A 17902-nucleotide genomic window follows, 5' to 3' on the forward strand; every position below is an offset into this window, starting at 1 on the left:
TCTCCCTTGCCAGACAAGACCTCGCGCAGGATCCCACCCATGAAATCAACTCTATTCCCAGTGTTCCCTGTTCCTTCTCAGAAACTCCTCCAAAGTCTGCTCTCTCTCAAATGTCTGGCCTGCTCTGTGGAATCCTGTGGTTCTACCTGTGTTCTTGAACTTCTACGGTGGCCTTGAGCCCAAAGCACGAAAGCCCCGATCTTCTGGGCCCATGTAGGCTGCCAGCTCCTCCTTTGGGCAGCAGCTCTCTGCTCTTGCTTTTGTCTTTCCCATTCAGTCCCAACTCACTTACTAAATTTGAAATCTGTCCCATTAATCAAGATCAAGGCTACTCACTGAAGACAGGGGCCTTCTGTGGGGGTCAGGCTGTCTGGACAAACTCTTCCCCTGGAGGCGGCATCACCCCCTTCCTCCCAGGACCAGGGACCCCTTGGGCCTGTCAGATGCTCAGCAAGTTAGCACCCCTTCACTGAGCCTGTACAGGTTCGCTCTTGCCGGCCCTCCAGGAATCCTCTGCCTCGGGGATGACATTGTTGTGGGGGGAGGGCTGTCAGGTGACCCCAACAGAGGCCTGCCTGAGCCACTGCCCCATTTTGGTTTTCCCTCCTCCGTAGAGTTGGGGACTGGTGGTGGGCCAGGTCTCTCATCACAGGAAGAGAAGGCTACGTGCCCAGCAACTTTGTGACCCAAGTGGAGACCCTGGAGGTGGAAAAGTAGGTGGACGAACGGAAGGCCCCCTAAAGCAGAGGCATGCTTGCTGCTTCGGCTCTGTGGGCTGCTGGGCGGGGAGGGGTCAGAGAATGGGGGGAGCCCCTGTGAGCTCAGCATGGAGGGGTGCAGGAAAGGGGCATGGAACTAGAACTGCTGTGCAGGTTTATCCGCCATCCTCACCCAACCCATCGCTGTCCGGTGCTCAGCGGGCCTCCCCTCCCTGCTCACTTCACTCTTCCCGTCTGTGAAATGGAGCTGCCCGTTTCCTGGCCTACTTGGATAGAAACTTCCCTACTTCCCGCCTGTGGCCTCATAAGCTCTCTGACCTCCAGTGCCTCCAAGTGGGCAGGACTCAGGGACTCAGACCTCAGGGCAACTCTCAGAGCAGTGGCCTCATTCAGAATGGGCCTCCAGAGAGCAGTACTCCCCAGCATCCTCACCACCCACTTCCACACAGCACCAGGAAGGTGGACCTGGGCCACTCATCCATCCCTTCATGCAGCACGCACTGAGCAAACAGTACCCCGACTCTGACTCTGTCCAAGGACTGAGAAGACTGTAAACATGAGTAGGATGTGGCTTTTCCCCCTGAAAGAGCTCAGAGTGTGTCAAACTCATGAGCAAAGGGCTGGCACTGGGTGATGGCCTCACCTGGTATCCCTCCGCCTGCGATGGTCACCTTTGGGAGGGCTCTCTGTCTGGTACTCCCACCCCATGCCCTTCCCTGGAACAGCATGTGAGACCGTGGGCACTGCTGGGCTATGCTGAAGAGGAACACGGGAGGAATCTGTGTTCTGAGACCCTCAGCACTTTGTGGAATTCACACTTGACCTCAAGGAGGGCGTGCTTTGAGGGAAGGAGATTGGGTGCATTTCCCCTGAGTAGAATTAACAAGGGATGCCCCAAAATATTCTCATTTCAAGAGAACAGTAAGTCCATCTGCTGATAGGAAGTGGAAATAAAGGGGGGCCCAGGGATCAAAGGGCATTTCATGAATCAAGGTGTGAGGGGTGTTGTTAGTTCAGGGCTAGCTAACCTGAAAACAGGGAAACGCTGTCTTATTTTGGGGGTAGGGGAGGGGTACTGCTTAGAAGCGAGGGATGGATAAGAATATTCCCAGAGCTTGGTCAGCCTGTGAGGTCTGCCTGCCTTTGCCCTTTTCCAGATGGTTCTTTAGGTCAATTAGCCGGAAAGATGCTGAGAGACAGCTTCTGGCTCCAGTCAATAAGGCGGGCTCCTTTCTTATCAGAGAGAGTGAAACCAACAAAGGTAAGCGTGGCAACCCGCACGCCCTTCCTATGCAGACCCCAGGAAGCCCCACCTGAGGCTGCTTTGGGAGGGGGGGAACCTGGGCTTCCGGGCCTTCCATCTCCCTCCCAATTCAGGCCCTGCCTGGACAGCCTGTCTAGTGCCTAATAGCTGAGTGTGAGGCTATAGCACCAACTGGGCTCCACTGGCTGGGCTGGAAAAGTACAGGGTGCAGGTAGGAGAGGCAGTTGGAGGGCTGCTCCCACCCAGGCCACGGTGCATCATCTCGGGCTCGCGGGGGCGGGGGCACTGAAGCTGGGGCGTTCAGAAGAGGGGGCATGACCCAGAGTCACGTTTTGGAATCAAAGAACTTGGAAGCCGATAGACTTCTTAGAGATCATCTCAGCCAGAGGCTGTGACCTCAGACACTTACAGGAGCCTGGGAGGTGATGGAAGTTTGGAGAATGGCTCATGTGGCTGGATGTGAAAGAAGGACGTGGCCCTTGTGGAGAACTGGGAACACTTATGGATTTAAACCCACTGACTGAGCACATTTCAGCCGCTGCTCACAGGCCACTGGACTTTCTTTTTCTCTTTCATTTGGTTTTCTCTCCTTCTTTCCTTCTTCAAGTTCCTTTTGTTATGAAATATAAAGCATATAAAAGTTGCATAAATTATAAGTGAGGGTATAATTATAGAGTCATAATAAGTAAACACTTGTGCAGCCACAAGAGAGAACATTCTAGACATCCACAGGCCCTTTCATTGCTCCACTTGTGCCCCTTTCTGATTCAACCAACCCACCCCCCAGAGATCACTGCTATCTCAACTTTTAGGGAAATCCTCTCTCTCTCTCTCTCTTTTTAAAGATTTTATTTATTTATTTGAGAGAGCACAAGCAGAGGAAGAGGCAGAGGGAGAAGCAGACTCCCCGCTGATCAGGGAGGCCAACTCAGGGCTTCATCCCAGAACCCTGGGATCTAACCTGAGCCAAAGGCAAACACTTAACCACTGATCCAACCAGGGAACCCAAATCTTTCCTTGCTTCTCCTTGCAGTTTTACCACCCATGTTTCATATATTCTTCAATTTTATGCAAGTGGAATCATACTATTTTAATCTTTTGTATGTCTCATCCCTTCCACTGGACATTGTGACATTCTATATTCATTTGCTAGGCCTGCTGTAATAAAGTGCCAGAAGCTGGGGGGGCAAAGCACCTATGACCAAGAAATGATATGGAAATCACTGGAGATGACATACATGTTTTGTTTTTATAGAATATTTCAAACATGTACAGAAATAGAGAGAATAGTATAATGGAATCCCTTGTACCCAACACTCAGCTTCGACAATGATCACACAGCCGATAGTGTTTCATGTATATCCCCACCCATTTCGATTATTTTGACGCAAGTCCAGAATCCTGCAATTTCCCCCTGGAAATGATGTCTTAGTCATTGTCTATGGCTAAGGTGCCCTCTGGGGAGAAGGGGACCCCTGACCTTAGGATGGAGGAGGGGGTTGTCTAAAGGTGGGGGTATCTGCTCCTGTCCTTGCCCACCCTGGGGAAGCTAGCCCAAGCTGGAAATTGGCCAGATGGAGCTGGGGCTGCAGGACTGTCCCAGCATCATGAAGCCCATACACATATACACACCTAGATATGTGCACACAGGCTCCTCGGAACTCCAAAGCAAGTGCCCTCCATCTGCATCTGGATGCAGCCAGAGGATGCAAGGCAGGGAAGGCTCTTTGCCCTCAGAAGCAGGGGAAATGAATTCTCACCTCAGTGTTGCCTCCAGGACGTCCCTTAGCCTCTCAAGCCTCAGTTTATGAGTATCTGTGTGAGAACCAACTAGCTTCCCAGTCTGAAGGCAGACAGTTCTGCAAGTGTTAAGAAATCTCAATCTCTGAGAGCCCTGTCCCAGCAGATAGGATTTGGAGGTCCCCTTGAAGAAGAATATTAAACTGTGGAAAGAAATAGGGGACAGGCCCTTAGATGAACCGCAGAAAGTGAGGGGTCCTAAATCATGAGATCCCATAGCAGCATCCTGTGGGGGAGAACAGAGCCTCCTTGGCTTCTTATGATGCATCTTACAGAGGGTGTGGGGGGGTGGGGGGGTGGGAGGGAGGCCCTATTGTTCACTAAGGTGGGTGGTGCTGTGATGCGAGGTTGAATGAACTCCCTAGAGCCACTCTCCGGTTTCTTAGATACTGGGACACCGTTGCACTTGCACTTAGGGGGCGAGTCCGGGGAGGTGGTTTGCAGCTTGCAGGGTGGAGCTAGGGTCGTGGGCGTGGATGGGTCTGGCGCCACAAGGTGCACGCGTATCTTGCATCCTTTTGCAAGTAGGTGATGAGAGGAGTGATAGCTGAGATGAGAGGGAAAGGTGGTTTGCGATAGAGACAAAGGGCACAGCGAAACACCAGGTGTGCACACCCAGAAGAAGAGGTGTCCGAGCCTGACACCTGGCGGGAGAGCGTGGTATTGCTTACCTTAAACGAGTCCTCAGGGAGGCTCGGGAGCATTCCAGCCAGGTGGCTAACCAGCCCAGTGACCCGGAGCAAGCCACAATCCCCTTCCCGGCTTCAGCTTCCTCATCTTCCAAATAAGAGTGACAGGTATGGTAGCCAGAGAGCCGGACAGAGGCATTTTATAAAAACAGCAAGTTTGTAGAAATAAGTTTCTCCAGTGGAAATTCTTTCCCACTAAATTGCTCTTACCCTTTAGTATCTGCTATCCTTTGTCTGCAGGCAGACCGCAGTATACATGACAAGTGCATAGACGTGTATGACTTTGAACAGAACTCCTGGAAAGTAGCTTATTATGTCCTTCTCCATAAGGTTAGGATTTGCTATTCCTTATGGGAGCAGGGCCAGTCTTTTCAGCCAGAATGAATGAGCCAATGAATCAATCAATCTCCTAGTTCCTCCAATAACCCTACATTTCCCAATAGTCTACAACAAAGAGTCCCCAAATGACCAGGTGCCCAAATGGGGGACAGCATGTTTGCTAAGAGAACGTCCAGCCTGCTCCAGAGTTCTGGGATACCCTGGCTGAGTTTTAGGCAAACTGGAGGAGTAACATCGAGATCTGAGTTGGGTGGAGATGATAAAGAAGGCTTTCTGGAGAGTTGAGTTTGAGATGAAACCAAGGTAGTCTATGGTGGAAAGGGTCAAAATAGAGAGCAGAATTTGTGGAGGCTTTGAAATGAAGCCCAAATCCCAATCCTGATCTCCCCAGTGTATGCCCTACTTTGTTCTCATGCGTGTGTCTTTATTACCCCCTCTAGGTGCCTTTTCCTTGACTGTGAAGGATGTGACCACCCAGGGGGAGATGATCAAACACTACAAGATCCGCTCCCTGGATGAAGGGGGCTATTACATCTCCCCCCGCATCACCTTCCCTACTCTCCAGGCTTTGGTGCAGCACTATTCTCGTAAGAGGGGAGAATGTGACTGGGGTGCCAGAGGAGCCCTTGTATTTATCACTAAGACCTCAAGATCATGTGAATCATTGGTGCCATCTTGGGGTGGGGGATTATCCCAAGGCTGGACAAATATCAACATAATGATTCAAAGTCTATGTCCCTAATCCCTTCTACTGGCTTGCTTCAGCATGTGACCAGTTGAAGAATAACAAGTATTTTCAACCTTAGAAAGAGCAGGTCAACGAGAGCATGCCTTGCTTTATACAAAATGAATGCAAATAACAGAGTGTGTGTAGTATACGTGTGCCTGTGCACATGTGTACCTGGAAATGGGAGTGTGGTTGGCCAAAACAAGAAGTGGATACGGCTGGGAAGGATATGGTGCCCAAGGTGGGGGAGGTGATTTGGCTGCTCTGGTAATCTCCAGCCCCATCTCTTCTCCTCTAACACAGAGAAGGGGGATGGCTTATGCCAGAGGCTGACCCAACCCTGTGTGAGTCTGGCTCCTCAAAACCCCTGGGCCCAGGATGAATGGGAAATCCCTCGGCAATCTCTCAAGCTGGTCAGGAAACTCGGGTCTGGGCAGTTTGGCGAAGTCTGGATGGGTGAGTATGCGGCATCCAGGAGCCTCTCTCTCTCCCTGCCCTGTGTCCTGAAGCCCAGAAATCTTAAGATATGCACACTTCATTGTGCTTCCCCAGAGGGCTTCTTCGGGAGAAGGAACAGAGATGATGGCACCCATTTTACAGATGAGGTAATGAATGCAAGCCTGGAATGTTGAAGTGACTTGCCCTTAGTTGTTAGGATGCCATGGTGGTGCAGTAGGACTAGACTCCAGCTCTCCGGACACCTTATTTGATTCCCTCCCCCACTCTACACTGCCCGGAGCTAGCTTGCCATGGACTGGTGTGTGAACTTGAACATTTGGTTGACTCCTCTCAGCTTTGGTTTGCCAGATGGAAATGACTTGTTCAACATGGTAAACTGTGACCCGGGAGCTCCAGGAAGTTAATGATAGACCAAGCCACTGCTTGTAGCTGTGTGACTCTGGCCAAGTCACTTAACTCCCAGGTCCTTGTACGTGTAGCCAATGACCACTCTCCTGCTCACTGAAGGTAGTATCACACTATAAAAGACAGTGCTTTATTTTATCCCTGGAATGGGCCATATCTCTGGGGCATGATATCAAGTAGGATCCTGCTGCGTCCCAAATCCTCCAGCACCCAGGGCTGATGCCTGGAGCATGTGGCAGGAGCTCTACATAGGTCCTTGCAAAGCTTCCGTGAGAAGGGTGGTCCAATTATTATTTATCTTTTACCTTTCAGGGTGGATGGGGACTTGATGGAGGGAGGGGAGAAGGTGGAGTACAGGTACCATGAGGAGCAGGAAAGGAACAACACAGGGCATAGTGAGGAAAGAAGGGAGCCGATGAGCCCCCTCTGCCTCCTACACAATCTGGCCATGAGCTGAGATTCTAATTTCCATACTGAAGCTATCGACCATGGGGTAGAGGAGACTCATGTAGGGAAAGGAGGCAGGCTATATGGGGTAGAGGGGACACGACAGGGACATGGTGTGGGAGTCAGGAGGTAAAACAGCCCCCACTCCAGGCAGGTAGGTTCCTCAACTTCCCGAGACTCCAGTCAGGCACAGGAGACTGAGACAGGCTGGCCTCCTGCAAGAGAAGGCTCATCTCTTACCCCAGGAGCCGTACATTCTAGGCCCGGGCCCCTCCCTAGGAGGGCAGCTCTGGCCTCAGTGCTTACAGAATAAGGATGGCTGCTGGAAGCTTATAGATGTTTTAGTTAAGGGATCAGCTCCCATAGTGTCTGGGTCTTCTGAAGGGTTTCTTTATTCTCTCCCCGGGCTCAGGTTATTACAAGAACAACGTGAAAGTGGCCATCAAGACGTTAAAGGAGGGAACCATGTCTCCGGAGGCTTTTCTGGGTGAGGCCAACCTGATGAAAACTCTCCAGCACGAGCGGCTCGTTCGTCTCTATGCTGTGGTCACCAAGGAGCCCATCTACATCGTGACGGAGTACATGGCCAGAGGTGGTGCCCTACGTGGGCTTCGGGGAGGGGCAGGATCTGCCACAGTGGGTCTGCTGGTCAGGGTGCATCTGTGGAAGTCCTTGGGCCATGGGTTGGATCAGTTGGCCAATGTCCTACAGATCTACAGTATTCCTTATGCGTGGGGGGGGGGTGGCGGGCAGGGCAGGAGGGAAGGACAGAAACAAGATGGGTCAATGGTTCTTACGGAGCTGTGTCCCCCGTTCAGGAGGCACGTCCTCTGTGCCCAGCCACTGTTTGATGCCCACTAGGGAGGACAGAGCATTGCAAAGAGTGGTCGACTAGGCGACCGGAGATGGGTTCTGGTTCCACTTCTGCTACTTACTAGCCGTGGACCTTTGACAACTGTAACTGGTGAAAAGAGAGGTCAGGCCAGCTGGCTGTGGGGGTCCACAGTGGGGCCAAGGTCTCATGAGGCAGTGGACCAGGGGTCTGGCCTCAGCCTGTGACCTACTCCCCACCACCTTCCATGACCCGTATTGCCCACTGCTTCCTGTAGGATCCTAACATGACATGTTAACCTAGGTCCCTAGAAATGGTCCTGAAGGGAACCCCACACTGAGCTGGGAGCATAAGGGCTCCCCTGTTCTCCTCAGCCCCACCTCCGGTGACTGTCTCTCCTAGCTCTCAGATGCCATGGCGGAGCTGCATTTGTCCCCTGCACCACACCCGGGAGACAGGTCTCTCCATTCTGGCATTTTCTTGCACCTTTGGTCCTCGGAGGCAGAATCAGCCAACAAAGGGTGAAGGGGGCAAGAGGATACTTTGGAATGTCATGCCAGGAATAGGCAAGAAACTTATCGTCAGAAGAGCAGGTTCTGCTCCTGGCTCCTGGCTGGGTGGCTCTGAACCTGGATGAAACCTAACTTCCTCGGAGCAGCTGGGAGGGCAGTAGCTGCCTCCTGGGGTGCTCTGGGGACGGAGACTAGAATTTCTGTAAAGCAGAAAGCACTCTGCAGCTGTGGGTGGTTTTATTCTCTACGTACAAGAGATCTGACAGGGCGCCTCACACTTCCTCATGCCAGCCCACACGCGGAAGACGCTGGCACCAGCAGGCTGGGATCATTTTGCAGAAGAGCAGATGCAACATCTCTTTCCTTAGGATGCTTACTGGATTTCCTGAAGACGGATGAAGGCAGCAGACTGTCCCTCCCAAGACTGATCGACATGTCAGCCCAGGTTTGTGAGCTACTGAGTGCAGGGGAACCTGAGAGTAATGATGCCCAAATGGATCCAGGACCCCAGGCCCTCTCCTCTGTGCCCTGTGGCTTCATAAAATTGGCTGTTTAGAGGTTGTATCCATGACTTTAGATTGAGCTGGGAAGGACAGAAAACCCAAAATAATAATGGTTTAAATGTGCAAACATCCAGAGGTGAGCATTCTGGGGCACGTAGGTGGGTCTGCCCCTCAAAGATACAGGGACCCACATTTCTTCCACCTGCTGGGTACTTAGCATGTCATCTTATAGCAAGGGGGAGGAAAGTCCACCTTCTTCCCTTTAGAGACATGTCCCCGAAGTCACCTACTGTACTTGTTTAATATCCCCCCCACCCCAGCCATGTCACCTGGCCACAGCTGGGCTGCAAGGGATGTTGGGAAATGTAGTCTTTATTCTGGGCAGCCCGGATGGGATGAGGGTGAGTCCTATAACTAAGGAGGAGAGGGAGAATGGATGGTGTGGGAACCCAGAGTTCACATGAATCCCATGTAACCACGTAGGCAGGTGTTTTGTTGTGACCTTCTTTCCTCCTGGATTGTGCCCACAAATGCCTTCTCTAGTAGATGAAGGACAGTCCAAGCTTCATGAGGAGAAGAGAGAGGAGGGATCTTTCCTCCCCAGGGATTTTAGCTGAGCGCTCTAACTGGCAGGGAAACACATCTGGTGGCCCTGGGTGTGTGTGTCTGTTAAAACTGGAACTCTCAGCAGAAAAGCTCTGGTCTGTGGTCGGCCGGTGAGACGCAGAAACATGCACACATCCGCCTACAGAGAGGAAGCCTCCCCCTAACCCCATCCCCACCTTGTCTGGTATTATCTGTTATTAGTATCAGTGCCGGAACTGATATCACGACGCCCTTTTTTCCACTGAGGTAAGTGCAGATGGGTTTGAGTAGGCTGGTGAGTGGTCTCGGAAAATTAACGCTGGTAACCACTTTTAAACCACATAACAGTGATAAGTGTGTCTACCCCCTCTTTTCTTTCTTTCTTTGCCTTTTCTCACTCTCCTCTCTCTCTTTCTCAGTTCCTGGGGAAATCTTGGGTCACCCAGGGCCGAAGGACATGAAAAGCCACCTGCATTTATACCTAGGTGTGGCCAAGCATTGAAGGGTTAGGAAACCAGAAAATCACAACCTTCCAGGTGAACAGCTTCTAAATCACATTCTAATCATGCTAGCTCTTCACCATGCCCATGTGTGTACACACACTACCTACCCTCTGGGCCTCCTTTACCTGCTTTGCAGGATGAAATGCAAATCTCCCCTACAATCATAACCCATGGCCACATGTCCCACCTGTGCCCACCTCAACTCCGTACCCTGGAGACTCCTTTCCTCATGTTCCAGGTGTGGAACATGTCCCACATGTCCCACCTGTGCCCACCTCAACTCCGTACCCTGGAGACTCCTTTCCACATGTCCCACCTGTGCCCACCTCAACTCCGTACCCTGGAGACTCCTTTCCTCATGTTCCAGGTCAGGACAGCAACCCCTCAGGGAGTTGAAGCAACACCGACCCATGGCTCCCTGCTACGGGGACACTGCTTCCAACTTGGCAAGAAGATAAAATTCTTTCCTGCCCACCTGCCCTGCTTATTTCTCCCTCTGCCCCTTGAGAGACCTTCTTCTTCTCCTGCTTTCACTCTGCTGTCTTCCTGCCCTGCAGACACTTGGAAGGAGACAGAGTGGGTGAGAGGTTCAGGCAGCTCTGGCTCGGACGCCAGCACCTCTGCCTTTCTGGATTTCGGAGGGCTGGGGTTTATGGCCTATTCGGCTGAGGAGCAGTTGAAGCCAGTTTTCCCATCCACTCAGGAGCCTGGTCCTTCTCCGGCAGCATCCCCGCACCCCGTATACACCTGCCAACAAACACGAACACACACCCAAACCCCCAAATGCTCCTGCCCACTCCAGGTGGTGAGAGGGTGAAGGCTGGCCCTCCAGACAGGAGGCGGGGCAGGTGGGCAGGGTCCTTCCGTTCCTCATGTGGGCCATGCAGCGGTCACTGGGTGGGCTCCGTCCTTGCTTGGAGGTCCCTCCGCTGTCCTTCACTCTGTGGCCTGTGCCCTCAGATTGCTGAAGGAATGGCGTATATTGAGCAAATGAATTCAATCCACCGCGACCTGAGGGCGGCCAACATCCTGGTGTCTGAGACCCTGTGCTGCAAGATTGCTGACTTCGGCTTGGCCCGCATCGTCGACAGTGAATACACTGCCCAAGAGGGTAAGCGGAGCCCCCATCTACATGGGAGACCTCGGGCCTTACCTTCCCCAGCAACTCCCTGAACCCCTTGGACTTCTTGCCACTCCAGAACAAATCCCTGTGTAAAGAGATCTGAGAGCTTTGTGGTTTTCTCAGTTCTGGCCTTACTCTCAGGTAGATCAGCATTTCAAAGATACTCTGTAGAGCACTAGTGCCTGATGAGGAACAGCTTTGTGATGAAGTACATTTGGAGATGCTGCAGAGTCCGTTCAGGCACCCTTTGGAGATTCCCGATGCACACCAACATATTAAAGGCACTGAGAAGGCCTGCAGCAAAAACAAAAACAAAAAACAATGTATAATTACTTCACCGGTCTCTCCCAAACTAATTTGAGCCCAAGTTACTTTTTCCACTTAGCTTCTATTACCCTCCCACAGAGTTAGAGTTTCACAGAACACACTCTGGAAAACATTTCTCTGAAGCATGAACAGCAAGGGCTTATACCCAAGATAGGGTTTCTACACAGCACTCTGTTTTCCTCTGCTATTATAACTGAGGTAAAAATCCTTTTCACAAAAGGATTTGAAATGGTCAAATACATTTATCAAGTACCCTAGCAAGCAATATCAGCTGAGCGTATGAATCAGTTGGTACCGGAGAAAGATTAATAGGGCTTGTTCCCTGAGGATGTTTCAGGCTGGCTGGTGAGACCAGGAAAGTGGGGCAAGGGAAGAGGTAAACCAGGGCTGAGCTACGTGCAGTAGCTTGAAAGCTGGCCAGGGCTACAGCCATCCACGGGCCGTCATGGGACAGCAGGCTTGGAATGCCCTCCTCACTGTGACCCATGTACATAGGTCGTATGTCATCATTTCCATTTTGTAGGTAGGGATTAACTGAGGCAGAGACAAGTTAAGGTGATTTGCTCAAGCCATGGATTCCTGTAATTAAACATGTGATGTGTAAAATGACTCTTCTGTCTCAGGTAGTGACACATGTGGGTTGTCCTATGAAGCCCCACTGAGCAAAGATCCAAACAGGGTGATGGTGGTGGTATCTATGTCATATTGTCCTCTTGTGCTGTGGGCCCCCAGTGCCTGCACATGCCTGGTCATGTGTCCGAATGGGTCTTAATAGTTCTCTGGAAGTATCTCTGTTGTGTACAGTGATCCAAGCCCCGCAAAAGGGGGTGTGGGATAGGGACAGGTGCATAGGGATAGATAGTCATGGCCTCACAAAACTGCTCATGCCTTTTCTCCCAGGGGCCAAGTTCCCCATCAAGTGGACTGCCCCAGAGGCCATCCATTTTGGAGTGTTCACCATCAAAGCAGACGTGTGGTCATTTGGAATCCTCCTGATGGAAATCGTCACTTACGGGCGTGTACCATACCCAGGTAGGTGGCTTCGTCCTGCAGTGACTAGAGAGGCTCCCGGCTGTCCAGAAATGGCTGCGATGACAGATAGCATACCCTTGGTGCCTGAGGCTGCCCACGTCCATGCCAGAATGGAGGCCCCACAGTCGGAACAGAGACCCATGCATGTCACTCTGGGGGCAACATTGCTTTTGGCAACGGACTGTGCCCCCTTCATTCAGCAGAGGTCAGTGAGCCCCCAAACCTGGAATTAAGTGCAGGCCGGGGTCTGAACTCAAGTTTACTCTAAATTGGTTTGTTCTCAGTTGAGAACAGGCTGTCTCTCCCTCGGCCGTCTGCCTTGGGTGTACTCCCAAAAGCTCTATCCTGACTGTAAAGTTTCCCAGCCACCCCCACCCCTAATCCACGAAGGGCCTGGGCAGCTTAGGAGCTGAAATCCAGCCTCTCCCTCAGCTGGCTGGTGCCTGCACCTGCCCAGGGAGCCCGGGGCTTCGGCTGTGCGCCCATCACGGATAAGCAAGACAGGGTCCCCCACGCGGAGGAACTGCCTGCACTACGGAGAACATCCACTGCCTCCTGTCCCCACAGCTGTCCTCCAATGACAAGTGAACGGGGGGATGTTTCTCAGTGGCACCAGCCAGGCAGCCAGGTGGCCTGCGAGGGAGGAGTCGGTGGGCCCCATCGCCCCTCAGCCGCGCTGCACGCCCCCTCTCCCTCCAGGAATGAGCAACCCCGAGGTGATCCGCAGCCTGGAGCGTGGCTACCGCATGCCGCGCCCCGACTCGTGCCCGCCCGAGCTGTACCACGGTGTCATCGCCGAGTGCTGGCGGAGCCGGCCGGAGGAGCGGCCCACCTTCGAGTTCCTGCAGTCGGTGCTCGAGGACTTCCACACGGCCACGGAGCAGCAGTACGAGCTGCAGCCCTAGGCCCCGGTGCGGGGACAGGGCTCGGGCGCCCCAGGGGCCTCAGGGATGGCTCGCACCTGCGGCCCCACCTAGCCCTGACAAGGCATATTCACCTCGCAGCTTTTATTCCAGCCCCGGACGGCCCGGAGCGGCAGGGGGGAACCTGGTACACCCATTTCTCAGATGAGGAAAGTAGAGGTAGAGGCGGCCTGACAGGTGGGTCACAACAGCATAAACTCTGGAGATCTGATCGCTGTCCCACCCTTCTCTGGCTGTGTGACCTTGGGCAAGTCACTTAGCCTCTCTGTACCTCAGATGTCTCATTTGTACAATGGGGAAGAACCACAATAGTACCTACCTCGTATGTTCCTCAAGACGATTGCGTTAGTTTTTCCACGGTGTTCAGAATAGCGCCTGGCACACGCCTGGCACACTGTTAAGTGTTTGGCATCACATAAGACTCCCCTGTGCTGGCGCCAAAAGCCAAGAGCAAAAAGCCGGCTACGGGGCTGGAGCCCCGCTGCTCCCACCTGCGCTGTCCGCGCCCGTGCTGCTCCCTCTCTGCTCCCCCAGAAGCAGGATTGGGTCCTCCGAGATGTCAGCTCAGAGAAGCATCCACCTGCCCTGAGCTAGACTGAGCTCCAGCACTTTGGGGACTTTTCCTTAATAAAGTCACGAGATCTGAGCTTCACCACGTCGTTACTGGTGACAAGCCTGGACATCACTACATGACGTAGGTGGTTTGCATGAGTGGCACAGCGAGGGACTCGAGGATCCGTGGAAAGTGAGCCTCTAGCCCCAAGGACAACAGGCAGACCCCAAGGTCATTGCCTTTTAGGGGAGGTTGAGCAGGGCCAGCAGGTGGCGCCTTCAGCCCAGAAATCCCTGGGCTCCAGGTCTGAGTCGGGGACCCTTTGCCCAGCAAAACCCCAGAAGGGACAGTGGGAGCCGTGCTTGCAAGCGCCCTGGGCTCCCAGTCTTGCCACCAGGAGCATCAACGGTGTGTGGATGACGATGGCGTGCTAACACCAAGAACGTTCAAGGCTTTGCGCTGTTCAGGAAGCGCACTATATGTCATGGTTCTTTTGGTTTTATTTATAATAGATTATTAAATAGATTTATTATAATACATTTTTTGAGTACTCAGGTTGATGAGAAGCAAGCAGAATGTACAGAGAATGTCCCTTTACCCCCTCAATTTCCCCTATTATTAACATCTTGCAATTGTACGGTACATTTGTTACAACTGATGAGCCAAATTAACACATTGCTATTGACTAAAGCCTGTAGTTTACATTAGGATTCACGTTTTGTGTTATGTCCTATGGGTTTGGACAAAAGTATCATGACATGGCGCCAGCATGACACTATTATACTGGATAGTTTCAATGCCCTAAAAATTCCTTGTGTTTCTGTGCATCCCTCCCTCCCTCCCTTTGAACCCTTGGCCATCACCCTGCCATGTGTTGACTCTTCTGATCCTGAAAACCCAAAGAGGTGGGAATATCATCATACCATGTACGGAGGAAGAAAGCCAAGCACAAAGGGTATTCCCAAGCCACACTGCTCATTGGGATGAGGATGCAGATGCTGGACTGTGGCAGCAGAGGACTAGAGGGGAGCTGCTGGGCTGGGAGAGACCTCACCCAGGGGACTGCCTCTGCAGGGGAACAGAGGTGACTCAGCAAAGAAGAATGCACATCTGTCCTTGCGATTTCCAGAGTACATTCCCATAGATCCCTATAGATTCCCATAGATCCCTATAGATTTTCAATCAGCTCTGGGAAGGCATCGCCATTGTTATTATGCCTACACGCTTCCACACAAGAAGTAAACAGCAGAGACTCCACACCACTAAGTTCATCTAGAGGCTCTTAGCTGGCCAGTGCTGGACGCCCCCCACACACAGATTTGAACCTATTCTTTGCCCCCAGCCCCTTGCCATAAACTGCTCTGTAGGGGACCATGACATTCTCAGGAGCAGGGCATGTGCAGGTAGGCCAGGCAGGCTCACTGGGCAAGTCTCAGTGTGTGTGTGTGGAGAGGGCAATGTGGTCAGATGGGGGCCTGGACAGATCTCCCCTAGACAGTCCAGGATTTGGGAGGTAGAGGGAACCCTGTTCTTGGGGCAGTGGGGGTCTCCAGAGAATTGCCTCTGACCTCTCTCGGAAAGGAAGGGTTCTTTGGGGGAGTTGGCTGCTGAGTCTTTCAGAAAAAAATTTGCAGCTCAGCCTCCCATACTCTGGAGGAGGCTTGGTGCCCGCACCCCATCTCCCCAGAATCTCTGGGAATTGAGACCATCAGGCTCAGACCGTGGGACGAGGGGTATGGCTAGAGGGAATAAAGCTGGAGTTCAGGGAACTACAGAGTGGACTGCCGCTGTGGAGGGTGGGGGAGCACACCAGGCGGATCTGAGCCCATAGGGTTCACATGAGCAGGGCCCTGAGAGGACCTAAGGGTACCTTTGGAGGTAGGACTGGGAGGAGCTCATATCAGCAGGATAGGAAATGAGTCCCATTTCCCATTTCCCCTTAGCAGCCTGGGCACCACCTCCCTGCCCCTCAAGGCCCCTCTAAAGTGGTTTCCCACAACTTGGGCCCCAGCTGCCCAGAGCTACAAGGCCTAGGGCTGGCTGGCCACCTCCCTGAACCCCACCATCTTCCCATAAAGATGGAAGGGTCTCCCAGTGCTTTGTAACTGCACTATTTATAAAAATCACTTCCGCTCCTTGTTTTGAAAGACAAGTTTCTTGGGGCACCTGAGTGGCTCAGTCGGTTAGGCATCCCACTCTTGGTTTCAGCTCAGGTCGTGTTCTCATGGGTCATGGGATCAAGCCCTACATTGGGCTCCATGCTTAATGGGGAATCTGCTTGAGATACTCTCCCTCTTCCCCCCTCCTGAGCTCTCCTCCTCTAAAAATAAATAAATCTTTGGAAAAATTAATAAGTAAGAGACAGGTTTCTAGTCTTTCTCTGAGATTCTGATCCAGCAGGTCTAAAGTAGGATCTGGAAATCTCATCTTTCCTAAGAACTCTAAGTGATTCGATTAGCTCCCAACCCTGACTTTGGTTCAAATCACCGGGGGATGGAAGGCAGGCACATCTAAAAATACCACTGTCAGGATTCCAGGCGGGGCTGACCGTGGGCACATTTCAAATGCCTCCAGCTGGTACTAAAGTTCAGCCAGGATCGGAAACCACTGGGTAGACCGTGTGGGGTTTGGAAGTCCCCTTCCAAGAGGGCAGGCTGCAAGGCACCTGGCGTTCCAGTCTTGATGCTCGGGTCCTGGAATTGCAGGACTCGCTCGTGTCTGTGGCTTTTCCCAGTTCTGCATGCAAGCTCTAACCTGCAGAAACTAGAAAAGAAGCCCATAAGCCTGGCACATTGTCAGGCACACAGACGTTTCCTTGGAGGGGAGGCTGGAGGGGAACCTTGAAGGATTAGGGAGACTTCTCCCCACCAGGGGGCGGACTTGCCTCAGCGGTGCCCAGAACTGAGCCTCGGTGTCCCAGTGGGTGGGTTTCCCTTAGGCATCTAAGTGAGTTTGTAAAGGGCAAGAAGCCTTTCAATTCCCCTCAGAAAGTGAAGTGTGGGGACGCGTGGGTGGCTCAGTGGTTGAGCATCTGCCTTTGGCTCAGGTCATGATCTTGTGTTTGTGGAATCGAGTCCCGCATGGGGCTCCCCGCAGGGAGCCTGCTTCTCCCTCTGCCTATGTCTCTGCCTCTCTCTGTGTGTGTCTCTCATGAGTAAGTAAGTAAAACCTTAGCAAAGAAAAAAGAAAGTGAACTGTGAGAGGATGTGGAGATGCAGGATGACAGAGACATAGAGACAGAGAGAGACAAGACAGAGAGAAACAGAGACCCAGAGAGAACACGAATGGGCAAAGGCTGCATGTCCTGCTCTGGGAATTGGTCTTCTACGTGGGGAGGGCAGCTTACCCAGGGCGGCAGAGGCCTTAGTCTCCCATCAGGATCTGCATGTGGGGGGAGGTCGCAAGGGGGCCCTGGGCCTGAGACATTTGCTCGCTGCCCTTCACCCAGAGCTCTGGGGAGGAGCATGCCTCCTTGCCTGGGATGGAGACGGAGCCTTCCCTTCTCTGTCCCTCCACCGACTCAGGGCACATGCAGCACTGTTGGAAAATGAAGAACAGCAAGCTCTGCCCGGTTAGATAGACCCAGGTCCAAATCCAAGCACTTCCTTTCCCAGGATGGGTGACCTTGGACATTTTGCTAGATTTCTCTGGGCCTCAGTTTCTTCATCTATAAAATGGACATAATAAAAACACCTAAAATGGGGACAGCTGGGTGGTTCAGGTGGTTGAGCATCCAACTCTTGGTTTTGGCTCAGGTCTTAATGCCTGTGGGCAGGCAGGTCGGGGGGTGGGGGTGGGATAGAGCTCCATGTTGAGCTCTGGGAGCTTAACTCAGAATATGCTTGAGATTCTCTCCCTCTTCCCCTCCCCCAGCTTGCGCTCTAAATAAATAAACAAACAAACAAATAAATATCCTTTATATAAAAACCACCTAAAATATAGGCTTGTTTCAGGGTTTAGACAAAATAGTTCATGTGAGGCATGTATCACAGTGCCTGTCTTCTGGTAAATGCTCAGAAATGTTAGCTCTTGGGACACCTGGGTGGCTCAGTGGTTGAGCATCTGCCTTTGGCTCAGGTCATGATCCAGGGGTCCTGGCCTCAAGTCCCACATCCGGCTCCCTGCATGGAGCCTGCTTCTCCCTCTGCCTGTGTCTCTGC

The 17902-nt window shown here is 52.4% G+C and overlaps 1 protein-coding gene across 4 annotated transcripts in view; it reads left to right on the top strand.

The window, feature by feature from the left end:
* The window catches only part of BLK (BLK proto-oncogene, Src family tyrosine kinase), a 113447-nt gene extending 98897 nt beyond the window's left edge, over window positions 1-14550 (top strand). For all 4 annotated transcript variants that reach the window (XM_072719644.1, XM_072719643.1, XM_026007781.2 and 1 more), the window contains 9 exons: window positions 615-713; window positions 1877-1980; window positions 5252-5398; window positions 5842-5994; window positions 7262-7441; window positions 8562-8638; window positions 10745-10895; window positions 12135-12266; window positions 12966-14550. In XM_072719644.1, the coding sequence (XP_072575745.1) occupies window positions 615-713; window positions 1877-1980; window positions 5252-5398; window positions 5842-5994; window positions 7262-7441; window positions 8562-8638; window positions 10745-10895; window positions 12135-12266; window positions 12966-13171 (1249 nt within the window). In that variant the 3' untranslated portion in view covers window positions 13172-14550. The remainder of the gene's footprint in view (window positions 1-614; window positions 714-1876; window positions 1981-5251; window positions 5399-5841; window positions 5995-7261; window positions 7442-8561; window positions 8639-10744; window positions 10896-12134; window positions 12267-12965) is intronic.
* The last annotated feature ends 3352 nt before the right edge of the window (window positions 14551-17902 follow it).

Source organism: Vulpes vulpes, chromosome 9 (genome assembly GCF_048418805.1).
Source record: "Vulpes vulpes isolate BD-2025 chromosome 9, VulVul3, whole genome shotgun sequence".
Lineage (NCBI taxonomy): Eukaryota > Metazoa > Chordata > Mammalia > Carnivora > Canidae > Vulpes > Vulpes vulpes.